General features: G+C 34.8%; 1 protein-coding gene across 3 annotated transcripts in view; it reads left to right on the top strand.

The window, feature by feature from the left end:
- ALB (albumin) overlaps positions 1-22,383 on the top strand; it is a gene marked incomplete at its 5' end in the record, with an annotated part of 143,809 nt that overhangs the window by 107,192 nt on the left and 14,234 nt on the right. For 2 of the 3 annotated variants that reach the window (XM_079919529.1, XM_079919528.1), the window contains 4 exons: positions 16,913-17,013; positions 19,716-19,753; positions 20,459-20,516; positions 21,364-21,496. In XM_079919529.1, coding sequence (XP_079775655.1) covers positions 17,006-17,013; positions 19,716-19,753; positions 20,459-20,516; positions 21,364-21,496 — 237 coding nt within the window. Of the gene's footprint in view, positions 1-16,912; positions 17,014-19,674; positions 19,754-20,458; positions 20,517-21,363; positions 21,497-22,383 lie in introns of those variants that run through there. The other variant, XM_079919527.1, reaches the window with a different exon arrangement.

A 22,383-nucleotide genomic window follows, 5' to 3' on the forward strand; every position in this document is an offset into this window, starting at 1 on the left:
GATATTTACCAGGGACCATATTCTTATTACTTCCCTCCACGTCTGTCTCCTCTCCCCAGCCTGATAGATTATTTCTTGTCTCTTCTCATGTCCTTTGCTCTTCCCCAAGTACTTCCCCCAAACATTTTGTCTACTTCAGTAATACTTTCAGCTCCTCTAAGAGCTTAAGTTTTAGAAGCCAACATTAAAGAGAACTCTTTGTCCATGCTTTTCATCCTTTTACATCCTCCTCTAAAGCATTTAGCACAGAATATCCTAACTACTTATGACAAAAATCAACATTTTCTGAAAAAAGGAGGAGAATTTACTAGATCAAATGCTATCCCACCACATAGGTACTGATATTTTATTTTATGGGGACATGTCATCTTCAGTGTGTGAGTATTTGGTAAATATCCAGTGATAGTAGTGCCAACACCCCAAATTTTGGGAATTTTCATATAAAATAAGGGCATCCTGAGGCATTTTTTGTTTGTTTGTTTGTCAAATTAAGATAGAAGGTAAGGATCTTTAGAGAAATCTCTCCTGTGATGTTTTGGAGAATGATAAAGTAGGACTATTTAATAGTGAGACTTAATTCATTTAAAAATTTTTTAAATGGGAAGTTTTTAAGTGCTGAAGACCAGAGGAAACTTATGAATATACATAGTAACTATTATCTCTTGCATTTGTAGCTGTAAAATTGAGACAGGAAAGTAATTCACTTCAAGGTCACAGCCTGTTAGTGGCAGAGTTCAGAACTGACTCTGACTCCTGTTTTAACACTCATCTTATATCAGGATTCTGCTAGGTGCCTGGTACTATTCTAGGCATGTAACATGCATACCTAAAATGAAATAAAATAAACATTTTCTAGCGGTTTTTAATTTTTTTCCCCTTAGGAATTCCAGATTAACCTTGGCTGCTTTTAACTGTATTAAGACTTTGAAACAGGGAAAATGTAAATGTTCTTTACAAGGATTGTGTAGGTTAGCCTTACAAATATTTCCTAGAATCACCTCGGCAGACATCAGTAATGAATAAGATATATGTGAGTAGCTGTGTGTATTCTTTCTGTCTCTCCACCTAAAGCATATCCTGTTTGCTAAATATCTTGGACTGTTCACTCCCATTTGTTTGCTTGTTTTTTTTTTTTTGGACACCATAATTTCCACATATACATGTACTTGTGTATTTACAACATATAATAGCGATAATAAAAGCTATAGTAATAATAGCCAACATTTATTGAGCACTTGCTATGTGCCTGGTACTTTCTAGGCACTTTACACGTATTAAATCACTGAATCCTTTAAAACAAATTCACATCCCCAATTTATAGTTGAGGAGATTGAGGCATAAAGAAGTAACTTGTCCAATGGCAAAAACTAGTAAATGGCCGAGGGATGATCACACCCAGGCAGTCTGTGGGCTTAGTCGCTTCTCTCTGAACATGGGAGTGTCATATAAGAGTTGTGTGTTCTCCTTGTACATCATGAGGTTTTGACAGCAGGTCAGAGGGAGAAAGAACTTCTACAAACTAAGTTTAATGTCTCTGGGATCATTTTGCTAATTTGTGTGTAGTATGGCACCCACTGCCATATTTTTAAGACTTTTCATATTGGAAGAGGTAAAGTGATGTGAGGTATTGTAGAAAACTGATATTATAATCCCTAGTTTTACTTCATCATGTAGTCCCTTACAAATGCCTCTTCACTTATGTGTTAAGGGGGCTTGGCAGAACATGTGAGACATAACAAATATTTTAAAATACCGTATGCTGACACATATATATGGAATATAAGAAAAAAAAATGTCATGAAGAACCTAGGGGTAAGACGGGCATGGAGACGCGGACCTACTAGAGAATGGACTTGAGGATGGGGGAGGGGGAAGGGTAAGCTGTGACAAAGTGAGAGAGTGGCATGGACATATATACACTACCAAACATAAGGTAGATAGCTAGTGGGAAGCAGCCGCATAGCACAGGGAGATCAGCTTGGTGCTTTGTGACCACCTGGATGGGTGGGATGGGGAGGGTGGGAGGGAGGGAGACGCAGGAGGGAGGAGATATGGGAACATATGTATATGTATAACTGATTCACTTTGTTATAAAGCAGAAAATAACACATCATTGTAAAGCAATTATACTCCAATAAAGATGTAAAAAAAAAAAAATTTCCCCAAATTAGATCACTGTCATATCTAAGTTAGTGATTGTTTTATTGTATTTACCATTGGAGCTTTTCAGAGCTGTTAGCTGTCACCCACATTATAGAATAATGGGACTTGTTTGTTGAATCTCTACCAGGTAAGATTTCCCTGACTGATAACACAGATGCTGGACTCAGCATTTCTCCTTCTCCCTAAAGCTAGGCTACTCCCTGGAGGTCATTTCTTTGTGTGGACTTTCTGTAATTCATTTGCCCAGAGTATACTTTTCAATGGACATAGTTCACTCTTTGTTGATCAGAGTTGTAAAGTATTTGCTGTCTGCCTAGGTTTTGCAAATTATCTGTGGCAAAGGATTAAAGTATAAACGTCAGGTCGTTGGCCTTCAACGTGATGAATGGCCTGATTTTATAATTTAAAAAATCTTTAAATGAATTCATTCTTTAATATATTGAAGGATTTCTACAGGTTGATTTTTGTATGCAAAAGAAATTCACTACAGTCAGAGATGATTCTAAAGTTTAAGGGGTCGGATAGTTCTATATATTAAAATTTTAAAGTACTATGATTGAATAGAAGTGCTTTTTGCTTGTATCTTTATTTAGCATTCATGGCTGAATGCCTTATATTATAGTTTTTTTTTTGGCTTGCCTTGGCTTTTTAATTTGTAAAATCCTTGGGAGAAATTACTGTGCATATTGATATTTTTGTGCATATCATAAAGTACCAATATTGTTTCTAATACAATGTATATTCTCAAGAAAGATTTTGAATTAATTATTTGTCCAAATTAAATACAACTATAAATCTATCTCATTATTTGCACAAGAATATTCAAATTGTAGGGTCAAGATATATCGGTATGGTCACCAAGGTAGATATTGTATCATTAAATCAGAGAGTGTATGTGACTAACCAATAATTGTTCATGAGAATAACCAAGTGATATTGCTTAGAAATATCCATTTGCAACTCAGTGGGACTGCAGATAAGTAAAAGTAGAAATTTATTATCTTTTCTATCAAGGTAAGCCTGGTTTTGATTGTCACATATATGTATAATCTATCAACAATTAATGAATTCTCACCATATATTTAGCTCTATTAAGTACTGTCGGTGACATTTCTACCAGGATGTCTAACAGATATTTCAAACTTAAGGCCAAACAGAACTATCAATTACCTTCCTTAAACCTGTATGTCTTCTCCCACCTTCTTCTCTCCCATCTGTCCCCCAAACCCTCCCCATCTCCACAAATGGCTCCAGCATTCTTCAGTTCTTGAGGTCAAAACCTACGAGTCATTGGGTCTTTTTTTCACCGCACATCCAATTTATCAGTAAGAACTGGTAGCTCTACTCCCCAAATGTATTCAGAATCTGACCACTGGTCACCATTTCCTTTGCTATAATCCTAACCTAAACCACCATCATCTCTTGCTGGGCTACTACCAGGCCTGCTGGTTTCCCTACCTCCACTCTTGCCCAGTGTGGTCTATTACATCTAGACAGTGATCTTTCTAAAGCTTAGATTAGATCTTGTCATGCTGCTGCTTAAGAATTGACCTATGACTTTGAACAACCTCCAGAATAAAGTTCAGGCTCCTTACTGAGGTCTAGAGCATCAGCTTCTGCCTCTTTCTGGACCTCATCTCCTACTCTCTCCTTGTTCACTGCACGATAGCTATCCTGGCCTACTTTTTGTCCCCTCTTAGAGCCTTTTCACTTACGGTGTCTTTTACTTTGAATGCCCCCTGCCCCCAGCCCTAATCTCACCATGCCCGTCTCATTGTCATCATTCAGATCTCAACTGAAATGTCACCTCCTCAGACAGGTCTTCTCTGACATCCTTTGGAAAAACCATAGCCCTTCACTAATCACATTCTTTCTCAGTACCTGATTTTATTATCTTCAACTTATCAGTACATAAAATTAGCTATTTATTTATTTACTTGTTTACTTGCTGTCTTTTCTACTGGAATGTAAGCTCCTTGAGGTCAAGGAATATGTATGTTTTGCTCAATGGTGAATCTCCAGCACCTAGAGTAGAGGCTGGCACATAGTAGGTCATCAACAAATTTGTTGATGAGCTGGCTAACTGGCCTTTATATTCTTTTCTGTAAAACAAAAGACATGGAACCAATTATCTATAAGGACTTTTCTAGTCCTAAGATTTTGCTTTAGTCTCTTAAAACTGTATTGGTCTGAATAATGAGGATAGCAAAATGTCCAGGTTGAACCCATACTCTAAGACCTACATTAAGTCACACCTCTGACCACACTGCCCTACAGAACTTTCTGCGACCTTCCCTATGTGGACAATTTCAGAGTCTCTAAAGGCCAGTCTACAGTTAGCCATATGCTGTTTTGCCTTCTTAGCTAAAGTGCTCTTGCATGTACATCTATAGGTGCAATTTCATTTGAACACGCTCAAGGTAAGAGCCTGTGCTGGTTCCAACCTGCTTTTCCTAAAATTCACTGAGTGCCTATATGTGCCAGGCACTGTTTACACTTGACATGCATTAACTAATTTAATCCTCATAGTGATCCCATGAATTAACATTATCCCAATTTGGAAGAGAAAAAATCAAGGCACAGAGAGTTGGAGTAACTTGCCCAATTCTTCATAGCCAGTAGTGGGGCTGCCATTTAAACTTGGGAAGTCTGTTCCCAAGTCTGCTCTTAATCAACACATGATAATGCCTCATACAGTACCTGGCATAGACACTAGAAATATGTGGGAAATATAGCAGACACTAGATATTCATTCGAATGAACTGAATGAATGAATAACAAAGAGAAAGAAATGTGCAATAACAGTTCTATGCAGTGGCTGTATTATCTCATCCAGAAACCTCCCAAATAATTATTACTGAAAGGATGCGCATTACCATGAATACCTTGTTTTTTCTGGTTGCCACCTTTACATGGCTTGCATTTGTATTTATCATTCCATTCCACACTGCCTCTGCTTAATCCAGCAGTTTTGTATCTGAGCACCCATTTGTCTCCAAACAAATTCCACAGATGTCTTATCTAACCTACTGGGCTTGAAAGGCAATCGTTAGTACAACTAAACTGAAAACAACCTCAAATCTAATCTTCCTAGGATGAGCAAGACTTTGTGGCTTAGAGGACTTTGCTTTCAGAGTTATGAAAGAGTATTCTTTCTACAGGTCCTCTAGAAGTGGAAAAGCAATGATTGAAAAGAATATGAATTAAAATATTTTAAGATAAAGATTTATATGCCTGTTTTTAACATAGTAAAGTAAAATAATATGAAAGAGTAGATTCTAGCTTTAATTTATTGCCAGATTATCTGAAATTTGAAATATTCATGGATACTTTACTGTCTAATTTCCAATGTGGTGGCCAGTGTCTGTTTTCCTCTTTATCTTGCACTGCCACCTCTACCAACCGCCTATCTTGCTGCTGCAGCCACTGGGATTGTTACAGGAAAGGTAAAAAGCAAGGCCTCTATGACAGAGACCTTATTTTAGGAGAACAAAGAATAAAGCATAAAACACAAAGGGTAGATCCTCATGCCAGCTTCTGCAGCTCAAACTCAAGGAAAAGTATTTCTACTGCCAATGGCAATGGATGTAGCTTTGCATATATAATGAAAGCTTTTAGGGACTATCAGTGGAGAACAACTGCTCTAATTTTTTGAAAGGCATCATCGATTAGATCTATACATAGATTAGATCTATACCCTCCTGACCCCATGCTGCATGAGTTCATAATTCTTGCTCTGTTGCTCACTAACTGTTGACCTTGGGCAAGTTACTTAACCTCAGTTACTTTAACTCAATCTCAGTTTCTTCAGTTGAAAAATAGAGATAATAACAGTGTTGCCCTTACAGCGTTCTTCTGAGGAGGGAAATGAGCTAATCTGAGCACTGCTACAACATTGGCACATTGTAGGCACTTTATAAATGTTTGTTAAATAAACTGCTGCATTTTTCTCCTGACACACTCATCAGTGCTTCGGTACAGTTGATATACCTCTAATCTAATGTAAAAGCACTTGAGATTTTAGTTAGTATTTGCAGTCTCATCGTGAGTAAACACAAAATTTCTATTATTATTATTTGCAATATTGACAATAAGCCCATGGACTTTCATTATGCTTTCATGGATATCAAAGAGTTTATGGACACTAGACTAGAAACTGTTTATTTGCTTTTTTACTCATTCATTCACTCAACAAACATTTGTGAATGAATACTCATAAATACTACATGCCAGGAATGTATGTGATTTCTTGTGTGTCTCTTAAATTTGCTAGAGATGGATATTTAATAACATTCCTTAGTTTTTTTCCACAATACAATCATTTTGCACATTTTTTACTAATTAAATTTAATTAATGGGTTTAACAACTCTCGTCTAGTACTGGACCGAGATTTTGTGGAGAATACAATAAATAGGGCAAATCTTTACTCTTATAAAATAATTACAATTTAGTAAAACCATAAATTCAAGAGGTATGACTAAGAACTAATAAAAGTAATAGAAATTATCAGAAGAGAGTGAGAAGACTGTAAGACTGGGGGAGAGAAAGTTCTGAGGTGTGCTCTGAAGAGGAGGATTTATATAAATAGAAAGCAGAGGAAAGTCATCATGGTGGGAGACTGCCTAATAAACAGAGACCTGGTCTGGAAATGAGCTTGGTATGCTGGGTAAGATGAAGATGACCTTGCAGCACCTTGCACAATCTTCTCACCCATTATGGTGTTATATATTTTATAGGGTTGCCAAAAATACTACACTGAATATCACTGTCTTAATAGGGGAACTTATATGTGCAAGAGAAATACAAGATTATGCTACAGAGCTCCTTCTTTTATTTGTTCACTCATTTACTCATCCATTTAACAAATATTATTGAACACATGTTATATGCCAATCATGTGCTATCCACTAGGGATACTGCAGTGATGGAGAAAGATAAAGCCTCTGCTTTCACGGATGTTATAAACTAGTGGAATCAGATTCCTGAACATTTTAACTACCAGGGTAAGGAGCCTGGAATTTATTTAAAATGCAATGTAATGTAAAAAGACTTTAAGGAGAGAAAAGTTTTAGGATTAATCAGAGCATATAAGGACTCCAGGTATGAACATTAATTAAGAGTTTATTATAATAACTCTGGCATGTTTGGTGAAAGCCTGAACCAGAGTTGTGTCAGTGTTTGGGGGATAAGGATAAATGTGAGATTTTAAAGAATGGATCAGAACTATTTAGGGACAGATTGGATATTTGAGGTTAAGGAGAAGGAGGCATTAAAATTACTATAAAGTTATAAAAATGAGTGACATGGAGAATTAGGGAATAATAAGTCAAGTGGGTAAATTTGGAAGAAAATTAAATGAGGGTTGTGGTGGGAAGATGACAAATTGATTTTGAACATACACACTGAGCTTATGTCAAGTGGATTTTAAGGGGAGGAATAGATCTTCAAGTGTTTTTACAGTGACTGTAGTAAGAAATGCATTTTACATAATGAACTAATGACATATATAGCAAACATTTCACAAAATGATATTTATCCTACTCTATGTAATTCACCCTGATCATTTCTGTTCATTTTATTTTACTAAAAAATATTGGTCATGGCACGAAATTTATTTTGTGACCCTGTTTGAAAAACTGTTCTAAAGATAGTTGAAAATAAGAATCTTATTTTAGTTGATGGGTTGTAGAGCCTTTTGGCAATAAGGAGGAAGCTAATATAGATTTTGGATTGTGCCGTCAGGCATTAGAAAATAATTTCAAGTTCACAGGGTATAGAAATCCTTCTTAGATGATCATGGCTACAGATGGAGAGACTCCAACATATGCACAAGTTGGTTAGATGTACCCCAGTGTGTGGATAGCAAAGAATATTAGAAATACCATGCAATCTAATCTTTTTTTTGCTATAAAAATATTTTTTAATTTAAAAAAAGGATATCTGTATTAATGTCTGACTACACCAGATTTTTCCTACTGAGTAAAGGAATATTACTCATACCTTCTTCTCCTCATCCTTGCAGACACATTCCATATTTGATATTTCCCAGAAATGTGCTCACAATTTTAAGGTATAGTCAAAATGAACCAAAGAACAACCTCTGAATGGACTGATTTAGGTTATTGTAGCTATCAGTTTAATATGGCTAATGAAGAAGCAATAGCACCAGTGTAGTAAGTAGCCTTGAGCAAGTTCTCTACAGGTGGTCTTGCGTAACAAGGTGGTTGAATAATTGGAAAGAGTTTCATATTTGAACTTTTCTAGCACCCCTTTTGTTTACTCACCTAAACTGCACACAAAAGATTATAAATGGGAATTAGTATTGGCTTGGGACTTGGATTTGGGTGGGGAGTACAAAGAAGTGTCAGCCATACGGCAACAGGTTAAGAATTGAGCAACACTCTGGACAGTGAATGTGGCTGCTGGACCAATGGGATATATCATCAGGCTATGTAAATACATCTCCATATGCCTAATGGCAAGAATGTGTTAGCTTTTCTAGTTGGCCAGGATTGAAGTAAGTCAGCATTTGCTAACATGTTTGCCTCCATTTTATCCCTGTAACCAAACTAATTCCCGGATTGCATTCCAATGAGAAACACAAAATGTGGGAGGACATACGGTATCAATATCAAGTTGTTCATGGCCTCTTACCACAGGAGTGCAATTGACTCTTGCTCAGTCAAGTTAAACTGACAGTCAGTGAAAGTTTTGAATGGCTTCCATATCCAAAGTATGCACTGGATCAGGTGTTAGATATAGTGAACATAATAATACATGGGGTGTCCCTTCAAAGACCTTATTATATATTATACTGGGCATGTAGGATATAAATTGCAGCGTTTCAATTGTAAGGAAACACTGATCTAACAACCTTAATGATCCAAAAAAGAAAAAGGGAAAAATAAGTTTCTGAACAACCAAATAGATATTCCAAAGTTCAAGCACCAAAGTTCAGGCCTTACAGGCTATTTACAAGGGTCAATTAACCTCTGTCCTAGTGGGATAGGACCTACATGGTGAGAGTTGAAGAACCATGGAACCTCTGCCTCAGGTTCTGCTCTTCACTTGGTTGCCTATCTGAGATTCCACTCAGGAATTAACCAACAGAACAGCAGTACTTCTAAAATGCCTTTGTTTCAAAGAAGTTTAGGGGTGGTTTTGTGGAGGAAATAGAGTGCTGAGGAAATTGGGAGCATGGGGTTGAGATAAAGGAGAGACTTCTAGATTTTGTGGAGTTATAGTTTACTAAGATTGTTGATCTTTAACACCCGCCTGAATTTGCCTACAAAATCAGAAATGATAGTTTTGGCACGGGGTGTCCATTAGAGAGAAGGCACACAGAGTAGAGGTGGGGTGCCAGTGGGGGGCTTGGTGAACCTAAGAGAACAGTAATGCTGGGGTGCATCTAAGACATGCATTTGAGATGTGCAGAGGGCTGTGGAATGGGAGAGAGGGTTTATCATGAGCCCTAGTGAGGGGTTGCAGAGGGAGATGAGTGCCACAAATACACTTTCTTACTTTTCAATTTAGCCCCATGTAATATGTCTCTCTGTTTAGTGCATGCCCTCTTTTTTTAATGACTACTTCAACTTCTCAATTTCCCTCAAATATTCAATTCCAAGCCATTCATTCTTAGCAATCCCTTCCTTACAGAATAAATAAAAGCCACAATCAGTAAAACCCTTGTCATTGGCTTCCAAATGCTCATCAGTGAAAATTTTCTTTCACCCTCAACCTTCTCCAATTGCCCCCCTTAACATCCAGATTTCTTGGAAGAGTTATCTATACTGTAGTTATTTATTCCTCTCCTCCCATCTACCTTTCCAGCCACTCCAGTGTGGTTTTGGGGCTCATCATTCCATCAAACAGCTCTATTAAGGACATTGGTAATGCTCTTGCAATAGATATTATTTCAATTCTTGTTTACTATCCCTGTCAGTAACATTTGTAACTCTTTAGTAAACATTCTGTTCCCTTACATTCCCTGGTATAGCAATGCCTTGACTTGTTTCCTCTTCTCTGGCCACCTGTTATTTGATCTTTGATCTTTCCACTCCATAATGGGCCTCTCCTTGTCTCATGTTACTCTCTTCCTAGCCTATCTCAATCTTGTACTGCTTTGTGACTCACAAATAATATTCCAAGCTTAGGCCTTGCCTCTGCCCTCTAAACTCTATAACTATTGCTTGACATCTCTTTTTTTTTTCAGTGTTCTTTTAATTTTTAATATATTTTTATTTATTGAGGTATAGTTGATTTACAATATTATACAAGTTTCAGGTGTACAACATAGTGATTCACAATTTTAAAAAGTTGTACTCCATTTATAGTTACTATAAAATATTGACTATATTCCCTGTGCTGTACAATATGTCCTTATAGCTTATTTATTTTATTACATAGTAGTTTGTACCTCTTAATTCCCTATCCCTATCTTGTCCCTCCTCTCTTCCCTCCTGCCACTGGTAACCATTAGTTTGTTCTCTATATTTGTCAGTTTCTTTTTTTGTTATATTCACTAGTTTGTTTTATTTTTTAGATTACACATATAAGTGATAGCATACAGTATTTGTCTTTCTCTGTCTGACTTATTTCACTAAGCATAATACCCTCCAGGTCTATCCATGTTGCTGCAAATGGCAAAATTTTTTTTATGGCTGAGTAATATTACATTGTATATGTATACCATATCTTCTTTATTAATTCATCTGTTGATGGACTCTTAGGTTGCTTCCATATCTTGGCAATTGTAAATAATGCTGCTCTGAACATTGAGGTGCATGTACCTTTTCACATTAGTGGTTTTCTTTAATTTTTTTTTTTTTATTGGATAGACACACAGGAGTGGAATTGCTGGATCATCGTAGTTCTATTTTTAGTTTTTTGAAAAACTTCCATAATGTTTTTCAGTAGCTGCACCCAACAATGTGTAGCCAACAATGTACAAGTATTCCCTTTTCTCCACATTCTTGCCAACATTTGTTTTTTGTGGTCTTTTTGATGACATCTGTTCTGACAGGTGTGACGTAATATCTCACTGTGGTTTTGATTTGCATTTCCCTGATGATTGGTGATGTTGAGCATCTTTTCATGTGCCTATTGCCCATCTGTATGTATTCTTTGGAAAAATGTCTATTCAGATATTTTGCCCATTTTTAATTGGGTTTTTTTTTTGATATTGAGTTGTATGAGCTATTTATATACTTTGGATATTAATCCCTCATTGGTCATATCACTTGCAAGTATTTTCTCCCGCTCAGTAGGTTGTCTTTTTGTTTTATTGATAATTTCCTTTGCTGTGCAAAAGCTTTTAAGCTTAATTAGACCCCACTTCTTTATTTTTGATTCTGTTTTCTTTGCCTTAGGAGACAGATTCAAAAAATATTGCTAAAATTTATGTCAAAGGGTGTTCTGCCTATGTTTTCCTCTAAGAGTTTTATAGTATCTGGTCTTACATTTAGGTTTTAATCAATTTTGAGTTTATTTTTGTATATGATGTTAGATGATGTTCTTATTTCATTCTTTTACATGCAGCTGTTCAGTTTTCCCAATACCACTTATTGAAGAGACTGTCTTTTCTCCACTGTATATTCTTGCCTCCTTTGTCATAGATTAATTGACCATGAGTGCATGGGTTTATTCCTGTGCTCTCTACTCTGTTTCATTGATCTGTGTGTCTGTTTTTGTGCCAGTACCATGCTGTTTTGATTACTGTAGCTTTGTAGTATAGTCTGAAGTCTAGGAGTGTGATTCTTCCAGCTCTGTTCATCTTTCTCAAGATTGTTTTGGCTATTCGGGGTCTTTTGTGGTTCCATACGAATTTTAAAATTATTTGTTCCAGTTTTGTGAAAAATGCCATTGGTATTTTGGTAAGGATTGCATTGTCTGTAGATTGCATTGAGTAGTATGATCATTTTAACAATATTAAGTCTTCCAATCTGTGAACGTGGTATATCTTTCCATCTGTTTGTGTCATCTTCAATTTCTTTCATCAGTGTCTTACAGTTTTCCAAGCACAGGTCTTTCACCTCCTTAGGTAACTTTATTCCTAAGTATTTTATTCTTTTTGATGCAATTGTAAATGTGATTGTTTCCTTAATTTCTCTTTCTGGTAGTTCATTGTTAGTTTATAGAAATGCAACAGATATCTGTATATTAATCTTGTATTCTGCAACTTTACCAAATTGATTGTTGAGCTCTAGTAGTTTTTTTGGTAGCATTTTAAGGATTTTCTATGTATAGTATCCTGTTGTCTGCAAACCATGACAGCTTTACTTCTTACTTTCCAATTTGGATTCCTTATATTTCTTTTTCTTGTCTTTGACATCTCTTCTTAGATGTCTCAAACATGCCTGAAATCAAACATGTCCAAATCATACTAATGATACTCCTACATAGTTCCGGTCTTTGTCCAGTGCTCCTTAGACCTGTGAGTCATGCCACAACCATTGAATTGTACAAGGCAGAAAGCTAGAAATCATCATGACACCTCTACTTTTCTTACCAACCATTTTCAATCCATCCAGTCCTGCTGATTTTTTCTCCTTGGAGTTTTGTGCTGGAGAGAACCACCCCCCACCCCTCGCCCACCTCTCTTTTCTGCCTATCCCTGGCTTTATCCTATACTATGAAGGGACGTTATTTATGTACATGTGGAAATTCCACTTATTATATCCCAACTTATTATATACCACCTTCAAAAGCTGCCTCTTGGCCATTTCTCAGACCTAGGAGTAAATACATCAGTAATATGGTCTGCCCGTGGAAAGATATACTCATGTAAGGGAACTCTCTGGCCCTAGAAGAGGTTCAGAGCTGTTTGGACTGGGAGTTCCAGGGTTAGGGTGCCTGAATCATGGTCTAGAATAGGAGGAAGACATACCCTCGGTTTTGTGAGCAGAGCATAGCTGGAAGCAGAACATAGCTGGGGCAGAACATAGCTGGAAGAAGCTGGAGGAGGCCTTCTAAAGCATGGATTTTATAGAAGGCGGTCTCTTTTTTGGGTCCAAGACAAGTACTGCTCCTAAATATCTCTTCAATCTGTCCGTTTCTCTCCATTTCTATACCACTGCTATAGGCCAAGATCTCACCATCTGTTGCTGGGACTATTGCATTAATCCCCTGACTAGTCTTCATAGATATACTCTTGCCTTCTCTAGTCTCTTCCCTACACTGCAACCAGGGTAATTTTCTGAAGCATAAATCAGATTATATCATTGGGCTAATAAAATCACTCAACTTCTCAATGCTTTTAGGATGAAAACCAAATATACTACTGTAGCTAAGATGACATACAAACCATCTACTCTCATATCTCATCTCACGTTGTGCTTCCCCTCAACTCTAGCCTTTCTCAGTTTCTTTCATGCTCTTTCTTTTCTCAAGCATATTTTGTCCCCTGTGCCTGGAAGGCTATTTTCTTTCATCTTTCTTTATGCCCATTTAAAAAACTCTCAGTTTAAAACTCACATCCCTGGGAAAGCTCTCTCAGACTTCCAAGCACATGGTATTATTAAATAAATATGGCTTGAATCAAGAACACTGTTTTATCACTAAATATTTGGGTGGTCTACTGACTTTGTCAGTCATCTTAGATGAATTATTTCCCCATAGAAGTTTTGTAGCTTTCTACCAGAACAATACATTTCTTTGGGGTTTATAATATTAAAATGACCAATCTCATCCTTAGCTTTGCCTGCAAATCCAAATAATTGAAAATTCTGCTTTATTTTTCTGATTGCCAGCCTGCCTTTCTTTTCTTTCTTACTCCTACGGGAAATTTCATTGTCTTTTAAATTCAGGTCTAACTCTTTGCTTTCTGCATTTTGGTATTTTATCAAACATTTAGAAATTACACATATTCTTACCCTCCTTACTTCCCTCAGCCCTCTACCTACTCATTCCATTTCTTCAGGCAAAGTTCCTTCATGACAAAATTGAACCCAGAGAATGCAAATTTGAAGCTTTGCAATCTGTTGAGTTGCATAGTTACCTGAAGAGGTTAGAGCCCACACCTCTTATTTATGGACAGGATTGCCCTTAAATTTAGAGCTTCTCCTCTGATACTTCTTTAGTACCTCAGGAGTACTTTGTGTTCTACATGCACAGCATGTTGCAGTGTAATTATCTTTCTTTGGTTCTATCTTCCCTATTAAACTGTGGGCTTCAAGACCTAGGGAGGTCTTCAAGAACTTCAAAGTCAGGGACTGTATCTTATTAATCTTTTGTATCCTCATAGCCTAGGAAATGCGTGGCATTTAGTGAGCATTCAATACATTTTGAGCATTTAGTGAGCATTTGATACATTTCTTTCACATGAATGAAAGACTAGGTGGTACTGCTTAAAATAATAAGTAATAAAATAAGTCTGAAACATTATTTTCAGAATTGTGCCCTGTCAGCAAGAACACTGGTGTTCCTAAATAAATAATGGGTTTGTTGATGCTAGGACAATGTTTGCTTTTAGATACCATGCTTCTCGATGTGCAATTTTTGCCAATTTTCCATGTAATAACAAAGAGAAATTTGAACTCATCAATAACAGCATTTGCCTTCAAGACATTAAATGCTGAGAGGCCAATTTATATAATTTTAATGAATGAATGAATATCTAATATAAATATAAAAATTAAAATAGTAATTGTATATATTTAATCTAATAATTAAGCTACACGTATTAAATATACTGCATATCTCACAACTGTGAATCAAAAGTATTTTGGAAAGAAATTGCCATTGTCAACATCATACGTTACTGAAATTACTTCTTTATGCTATTTGAATGCATATTTTTATAGCAACATATTATTATCAAATAGCTATTTTTGCAAACAGAAACTTCAAACCTATAAATACTATTCTAATAAAAGAATTTTGTTCTTTTCAATGTCTATATCACGAAAAACTAATTTTGAACAATTCATTGCTTATATGTGCAATAATTATATTTAAAATCATTTTCAAAATATTTACATTGTATAGTTTATTATAATTAGGCTAGAGATGAATTTCTCTTTAAAAGAGATTAGGCCAATTATTTATTTGATATATTTCTTAAAAGTTACAAGTTTTTTTGGATCAAATAATTCATTTCTTGATGTTAACCAATATACGGATGCTTAAAAAGGTAACGAGAATTTCAAGACTTAAATTTCATGGCTCAGTTGGGTGGCCAGCCAGAGAAGTTTCAGCTAAAGTCCAGCACTGTAAGATTACAAAACATTTGATTAATTTTAAGCTTTAGAAGACATGAAGGAAAAACAATTTTTATCCTTTAATGAAAACTTCCTGAACTTGATCCACTGACATTTTAACATAAGAATATTTTAGCTACACAACCTTTATTGTTTTACAAGAGGTTAAAAATAGTTCCATTTTGTACCTTTAAACTAATCTCCTTTTTAGGTAGTAAGTCTCTTGAATTATATTTGAAAAAATATATAGAATATGAAGAGACTAAGCACTATTAAGCTCTCAGCAATGTATTAATTTCTGTTTGATGTCCATCTGTAGCTACTATTATGAGATAGGAGTCACTAGTATTAATTTCAATTTCTATGTTTATAGACTATTTGTTGTTAACTTATACAAAGAATGGATAAACATGGATTTCAAGCATTAGCTATATTTTTCTTGGATTGGAAAAATGCTAGAAAGATATGAGAAAGTGTCATTTTATTTCCATAATTTAGACAAGTTAAATGATCTTTTCATTTCTTAAAAATGTTAACCTGAATTGGATAGAGAGTAATGCCTGATGAGCCACTGGGCAGCTTAGCAATGGACCAATTCTCAGATTTGTATCCCAATTTCCTAATTTGTTATATTCATTCTAACAGTCAGACCCTTTTCTCATGCTATGACTGTTTCATTGGGAATATGAAATCACAGAATGTTCAAGGTAGAAGGGTCCTTAAAGATGATTTAATTCAACTTGACCCATATAGCATAAAGATATAACTAGATCTGCGTGTTCAAGTTTGGAGCTAGAAATTGACACTGAGCTGAATTAAACTGCATAGTAAAGAGTTGAGAAGTTTGAAGTAAATGGTTAGGAAATCTGAGAGAAGGTACATGTAATTTCTAGAGGCCCAGAGTAACATGAAGAAAGGTGGAAAAGGGACCCTCCTGCCATGGGAGCTTTGGAGAGAGGACTTAAGGGATGGGACAAGCCAACAATGGTGATCTAGTGTGGTTTTCATAATGTGAACTTTCTTTTCTTTGTTTCCTATGAAATTTTCAGCAAAGAATTTTCTCACTAATGCAACTGTTTATGGAGGGACATGAGGGGACAATTGATATTTGGATTACATTACAATTTTTTGTTTGCATTAGATGCCTATATAAGTTCATACAATTTGGACAATTTATTTTCTTATTTATTAATGGGAAATATATCTTCACAAGTGAACAAGAAATTAAATTGCTTACCATGTTTCAATTAGTTAGTTTGATGCTTAATGGTCTTTTACTTTTCTACCCTTCGTATTTTTTAGAAAGCAGTCCAGAGCCTTCATGATAGGTAGGATCTACCCTACCTATCCACACATATGTCCATAGTATCATAGGAAAAATGCTAAGAAGAGATTTTTTTGTTCTTGAATTTCTCTCCAAAAAGATCCAAATTTCCCTTATTTTGGAATGACTTTGGGTTAAGTGTTTCTAGAAAGTCTCTATTAAAATACTGAGGCTATTATCCGACATTGTTGTCACATTTTAATGCATATGTTTCACTTTTTTTCTAAGAGAAGACAACCCAGAAGTAATAATCTATCACAGAAAGAGATGGCATAAGGGCTGGACCAAGAAGATGGACAGTTGGAAGGAAAGCTGGTTTGGATGACTTGGTGAGAAACTTCAGGAATTCAGAGTGTGGTAGGAGGCTGTAGGTTTAAGGTTATGATTAGCAGGGCAAAGAAGTAGGGGACTGGTCTCAAGAAAGATTTCATTTGCTTCAAAACTGTGCCTTTTCTATCCTGTCAAAATGAATGCACAAATAAAGGACGAAAGGGATAAAGGCTCAGGTTTAATTCCCAGTTATATTTCAACTGAGGTATTTTTTTTCTCTTCTAAATGATCAGTACGTTATTAACCTTTGCATATGAAGTAATCATCTTAACCACTCTCTCTTTAAACTTTTTCCATAAAAAGAAACTAGAATCTGTAAGATGTATTTTTAACTCTTGGTTTAAATATTTGCATTTACTCCCATGCCAGACTCCTTTGATGATTAACTAAATATGACTTTAAAAGCTTGAAGAAGAGAATATTTAGAAATAACCAACAATTATGTAGTTTCATTTTTCTTTCAGTTTATAATGTGCATGCAGAATTAATCGAAGAAAACTGTAGGTATCCTTACTTTGGGAACCCCCAAAATGCAAATATTCAAGGGATACTTATTAATTAAGATAAATTTCGAACAGATAGTGTTAAGAATTAAATATTTTAATTTCTCAACCATCTGCTAGACTTTAAAAAGGATACACATATGGAAAATGCATTACTGATACTCTTAGTAAGGTTCTTTCAGGTGTTTCAGTTTTATATTTGAAAATTATGCAATCTTCATTAAATATAGGAATATCAATTTTAGGTTTCTAGAATCATAATGAATTTGATTTCCTTTGGTTTTCTATATTACTATTATAGTACTGTATAATATTACAGTGCAAAATAGGTGGAAAAACTAATATTATTCTCTTCATTTTTTAAATAAAAAAATATGCACAAAGTATATGTGTGAATGCTAAAGGCCTGATTTTGTGAATTAGTCATACAATTAAGTCCAATGATAAGGATTGTGCGTTTGATCAAGCTTTCCCAGAAGACTCATTTTAAGGAAAAGGCCAGGGTTGAATACTGACTTCAAATAAAAGTGCCTACTTTTTCTTGGAGGCTAAAAGAAAAGTTGACTTCATTTACCCAAAAAGGAATTATTTTTTTATTCAGAAAATCAGCACAGTTTCCTTCATTCTTTTACAGTATACAATATCAGGCTTCAAAGAAATGGTTTTCTCCAATGGAAATAATTCCATAGGCAGATATTCGTTTACTTCTGTTCATCTATGCCTGGAAAGACAAGTCTGGCTCCCTTATTCGGACTCCCTCGAGCCATTAAAAAAACTCTTATCAGCTCTAGCTAGCTAGCTATCATCTGTATGTATATTACCTATCTCGGTCACCTATCTAAAAATCTATCACCTGTTTTTCTATTATCTCCTCTTCTGTGCTTGATTATTTAATTAGTACCCTGAAAATGAAATAAAATAAAATAAGATCATAGAAAGTGTGTTTCTTTCACCATATAACTGAATAGGAAAAATAATTCTTCTCGAGTATTTACTAGTCTCTGAGTCTATATGTGCCATAGGGCAAAATGACTGACAGTTTTAATTGACTCGGTTATTTAATTAAATGAAATGACTGGCTTGGTACTAATTATTGTTCTGTAGTATCAGAGAGGGTCAATTTTCCCACTGATTGAAATGCATGGTTCATCTTTTAGAGCAAAAGGGCAGAGAGAGAATAGTCATTCAGAGGTAGAGATCAGAATCTTGGGTGGGGAGAATAAGAAAGGAAGTTTGAAAAAACATTTTAAAAAACTTATCTTTGTTTTGCTTTGTTTTTAGACATGAAGTTAAATTTATTTTGAAATTTAAAATAACATTAAAAAAGAGCATGTGACTTCTCTTTTTATTAAAAGAGAGAAAGGAAAAAAGCGTGAAATAGGGATGGAAAAAATATGATGCCTAGTAAAGAAGATCTAGTATTCTTATAACCACTAAAGGTGTAATCAGGCTCAGCCTGTCCTGTGTATGTTATGATGGCAAAGATCATCATTACTGCCATTGTGTCCATTTTCTTCCCCATGTCTATTTCATGAGAGACACCCACATTGACTCTAATACTTTGCTCTAGGGCCTGAACCACATGTGGGCCAGAGCTGAGATGAAAATGTAGGACTTTTGAGTATCCATTTCAGTTATTATTGTTGCTATGGCTTTTCCTTAGTTCTCAAATGTGTGTGTGTATGTGTACATTTTTCATTATTTATCAATAAAAGTACAGTTTGAATTAGTAATAGAATCAATGCAGAGCTTAGCTCTTTTAGTATATGTTATTTCCAAGCTAAGTTATTGGTTTGGTTAAATTTTTGCAAATACTGAAAACTCAAATGTTCAAATGGTAAATCACAGAGAACACGGTAATCGTACAAATTGTTTAAACTCTTATGTAAAATTTGATAAGGTGTTTTACATAACTAATGAATTGACAAGGTCTTGTGGAGAAAACAGTTCCAGATCGCAAACATACGCAACGGATTTAGTCAAACAATTTTTTTGGCAAGAATACTATTACTTTTGTAATCAGTTGTGAGCCAATGAAATACAAAGATGAGTCTAGTTAATAATCTACAATTATTGGCTAAAGAAGTATATTAGCGCTGATCTCCCTCTATTCATCCTACCTTTTCTCTTCTATCAACCCCACAAGGCTTTGGCACAATGAAGTGGGTGACTTTTATTTCCCTTATCTTTCTCTTCAGCTCTGCTTATTCCAGGGGTGTGTTTCGTCGAGATACACGTAAGAATTCTATTTTTCTACTGTTCAACTTTTATTTTATTTTCCTAGTAAAAGAAGGTTTCAGTAAACCTTGAATCTTTAATGAAGTAAGTTTTCCTTTAGCATTTATTTTCTAGACTGTTATGATATTTTGTATTTGTGAACCCTTAAGAAGTTATCTTACATTTCTAACATCCTAGGTGAAACGAATAGTGAGAATTGTTTAGTAACTGTTATTTGCTATTGCACATGAGGGAACTTAGGCAGAGTGAATTAAACTTCACAGAATATAGTTGAAGATAGAATTCAAAACTCCAGATTCCCAAAGGTCTATCCACTGTACCTTAATTTATACAGAAAAATATAAAACCTGTGTTTTTAATCTTATAAATAGAACTTGTATTTATATTTTTCATTTCAGACTGTCCTCTCAGTGGCTGTTAATAGACACTGCAGAGGCATTAGATCTTATCCAGGTTTGAATATAAAGCTATAAATATTTAATGATTTTTCAAATAGTATCATTTGAGATTAAATAACTCTTCTGCTTAAATGCAGAAGAAATAGTTCACCATCATCCTAAGATTTTCTGTTGGGAGTCAGAGCTCAATATCTTGGAGCAAATGAATACCTAAGTCAAATGGAGAGAAACATAAAAAATAATATCTTAACCAGTTGTTTCTTTAGAAGTTAAAGCAAATCTTTTTTTCCCTTTTTTTCCTCCAGACAAGAGTGAGATTGCTCATCGGTTTAATGATTTGGGAGAAGAAAATTTCAAAGGCCTGTAAGTTAAAATATTTAAGAATGAACATTTAACGTTTCTAATGGTACTGGTTATAATTTTGAAGTCCTTATATTCCACTGTCATCAAAGATTCTAGAACAGTACTGTCCAACAGGATTTCTGCATTAATGCAAATATTCTATATCAGTGTAGTCCAATATAGCTGCCATTGGCCACATGTGGCTATTGAGTACTTTAAATATGACAAGTGCATCTGTGGATCAAAAATTTAAACAGTATTTAATTTTAATTTATTTAAATATATATCGTCACTTATGGCTAATGGCAACTATTTGGACAGTGTAGCCCTGGAACTCTTATATAACCTGCATGGTGGAAAGTTCCTTTCACAACTTGCTTACTAAATTCTTTTACCTAGCAAATCGTTCTGTGGTTTCTTGAGATGATTTTAATATTTTTTAATCTAGTAAAAGTTGAGAAAATAGTTTATTTTTCAAGGTCTACCTTATTCTACAGCCTGATTAAATAAGATATGTGTGAGGTTTTTGTTTTTTGTTTTAAATAGTCAAAAGGCCTATGTAATGCCCCAGTCTTAACAATTAGGTCTATTTAGAATACATTTTGCTTGCTTGCTCTATGTGTATGCATCTACTGACATGCACACAGATATTTTTATACGTGGTGGAAATATAATCATCTTTGCTTAGAAAGCCACACATACCTGGTTAGGCCTCAGATAATAGCTGATGTGAACAGGCTTTCTGGATAATAGTAAGAAAGATGTGTAAAATATAGAACATATACAGACACACTTTGTTTTCTAGCATAGCAACCTACTGTATATTAAAATTTTATTATGCTACATTTTTCTATGTCCTTCGTTTCAGGGTGCTGATCGCCTTTTCTCAGTATCTTCAGCAGAGCCCGTTTGATGAGCATGTAAAATTAGTGAATGAAATAACTGACTTTGCAAAAACATGCGTTGCTGATGAGTCAGCTGCAAATTGTGACAAGTCACTTGTAAGTATATTCTGATTTTGAATAGTATTTCTTCTTCCTTTACGTAATCTTGAATGTTTACAAAGAAAACAAATACCACTTTAGTTTTCTCAATTATTACTAAACGACCGTATTTGTAAGCAACGCTCAAAAGTGGGTATAGCCACTGTTTCTTCAATGATAGATATATTCTAGTATACCCACAATTTTAAAAACATTTCTTTGTTGAAACCACACACAAGAGTCATAGTGTTTTTAAATGGAAATTTTTTATTTGTAGAAGTTTCTTTTTAAAATTTGAAGTTAGATTTCTTTTCATAGAGGCTAATAATGATAGTATAGTTTTTATCTTCAGAAAGTACTCACCTGATCTCTGTGCTAACTTTGTTACCCGGGTGAAATAATAGTACAGCTATGTATTCCTCATTTTAGGGATATTCATATTTTTACATACAATAAAAAATCAGAACTTTGAACTTGTGATATTTTCAGATAGGTCTTTAATATAAGGATAGCTTTATGTTTCTCTCACCACTTAATCTATATATACCTTTCTGGGGACAAGGCAGTTTTTTATTTATCACTAAAGCCTTTCTTCCTCTTATTTTTCTCTATATGTACTTCTGCCTCAAGGCAGAATCAGTTCTTTAGCTACACACAATAATATTGCTCTAAATATGAATTTTAAAAACATGTCTTTTTTAAAAAATTAATAAATTCTGTCTTGAGCAGCATATTTTCCCTAAAGTTTTAATTACTTTCATAATAAAAATTAATGGGGACAGAAAGGATTCATTTAATGGAATATGCATTGAGGCAAATATTTCTAGAACAAAAAAAATCTATATTTTAATACAATAACAACTAATGCATGGTGGATTATGTTACTCCTCAGTTTTGAATGGTAT

This window comes from Stenella coeruleoalba (genome assembly GCF_951394435.1).
Source record: "Stenella coeruleoalba genome assembly, chromosome: 4".
Lineage (NCBI taxonomy): Eukaryota > Metazoa > Chordata > Mammalia > Artiodactyla > Delphinidae > Stenella > Stenella coeruleoalba.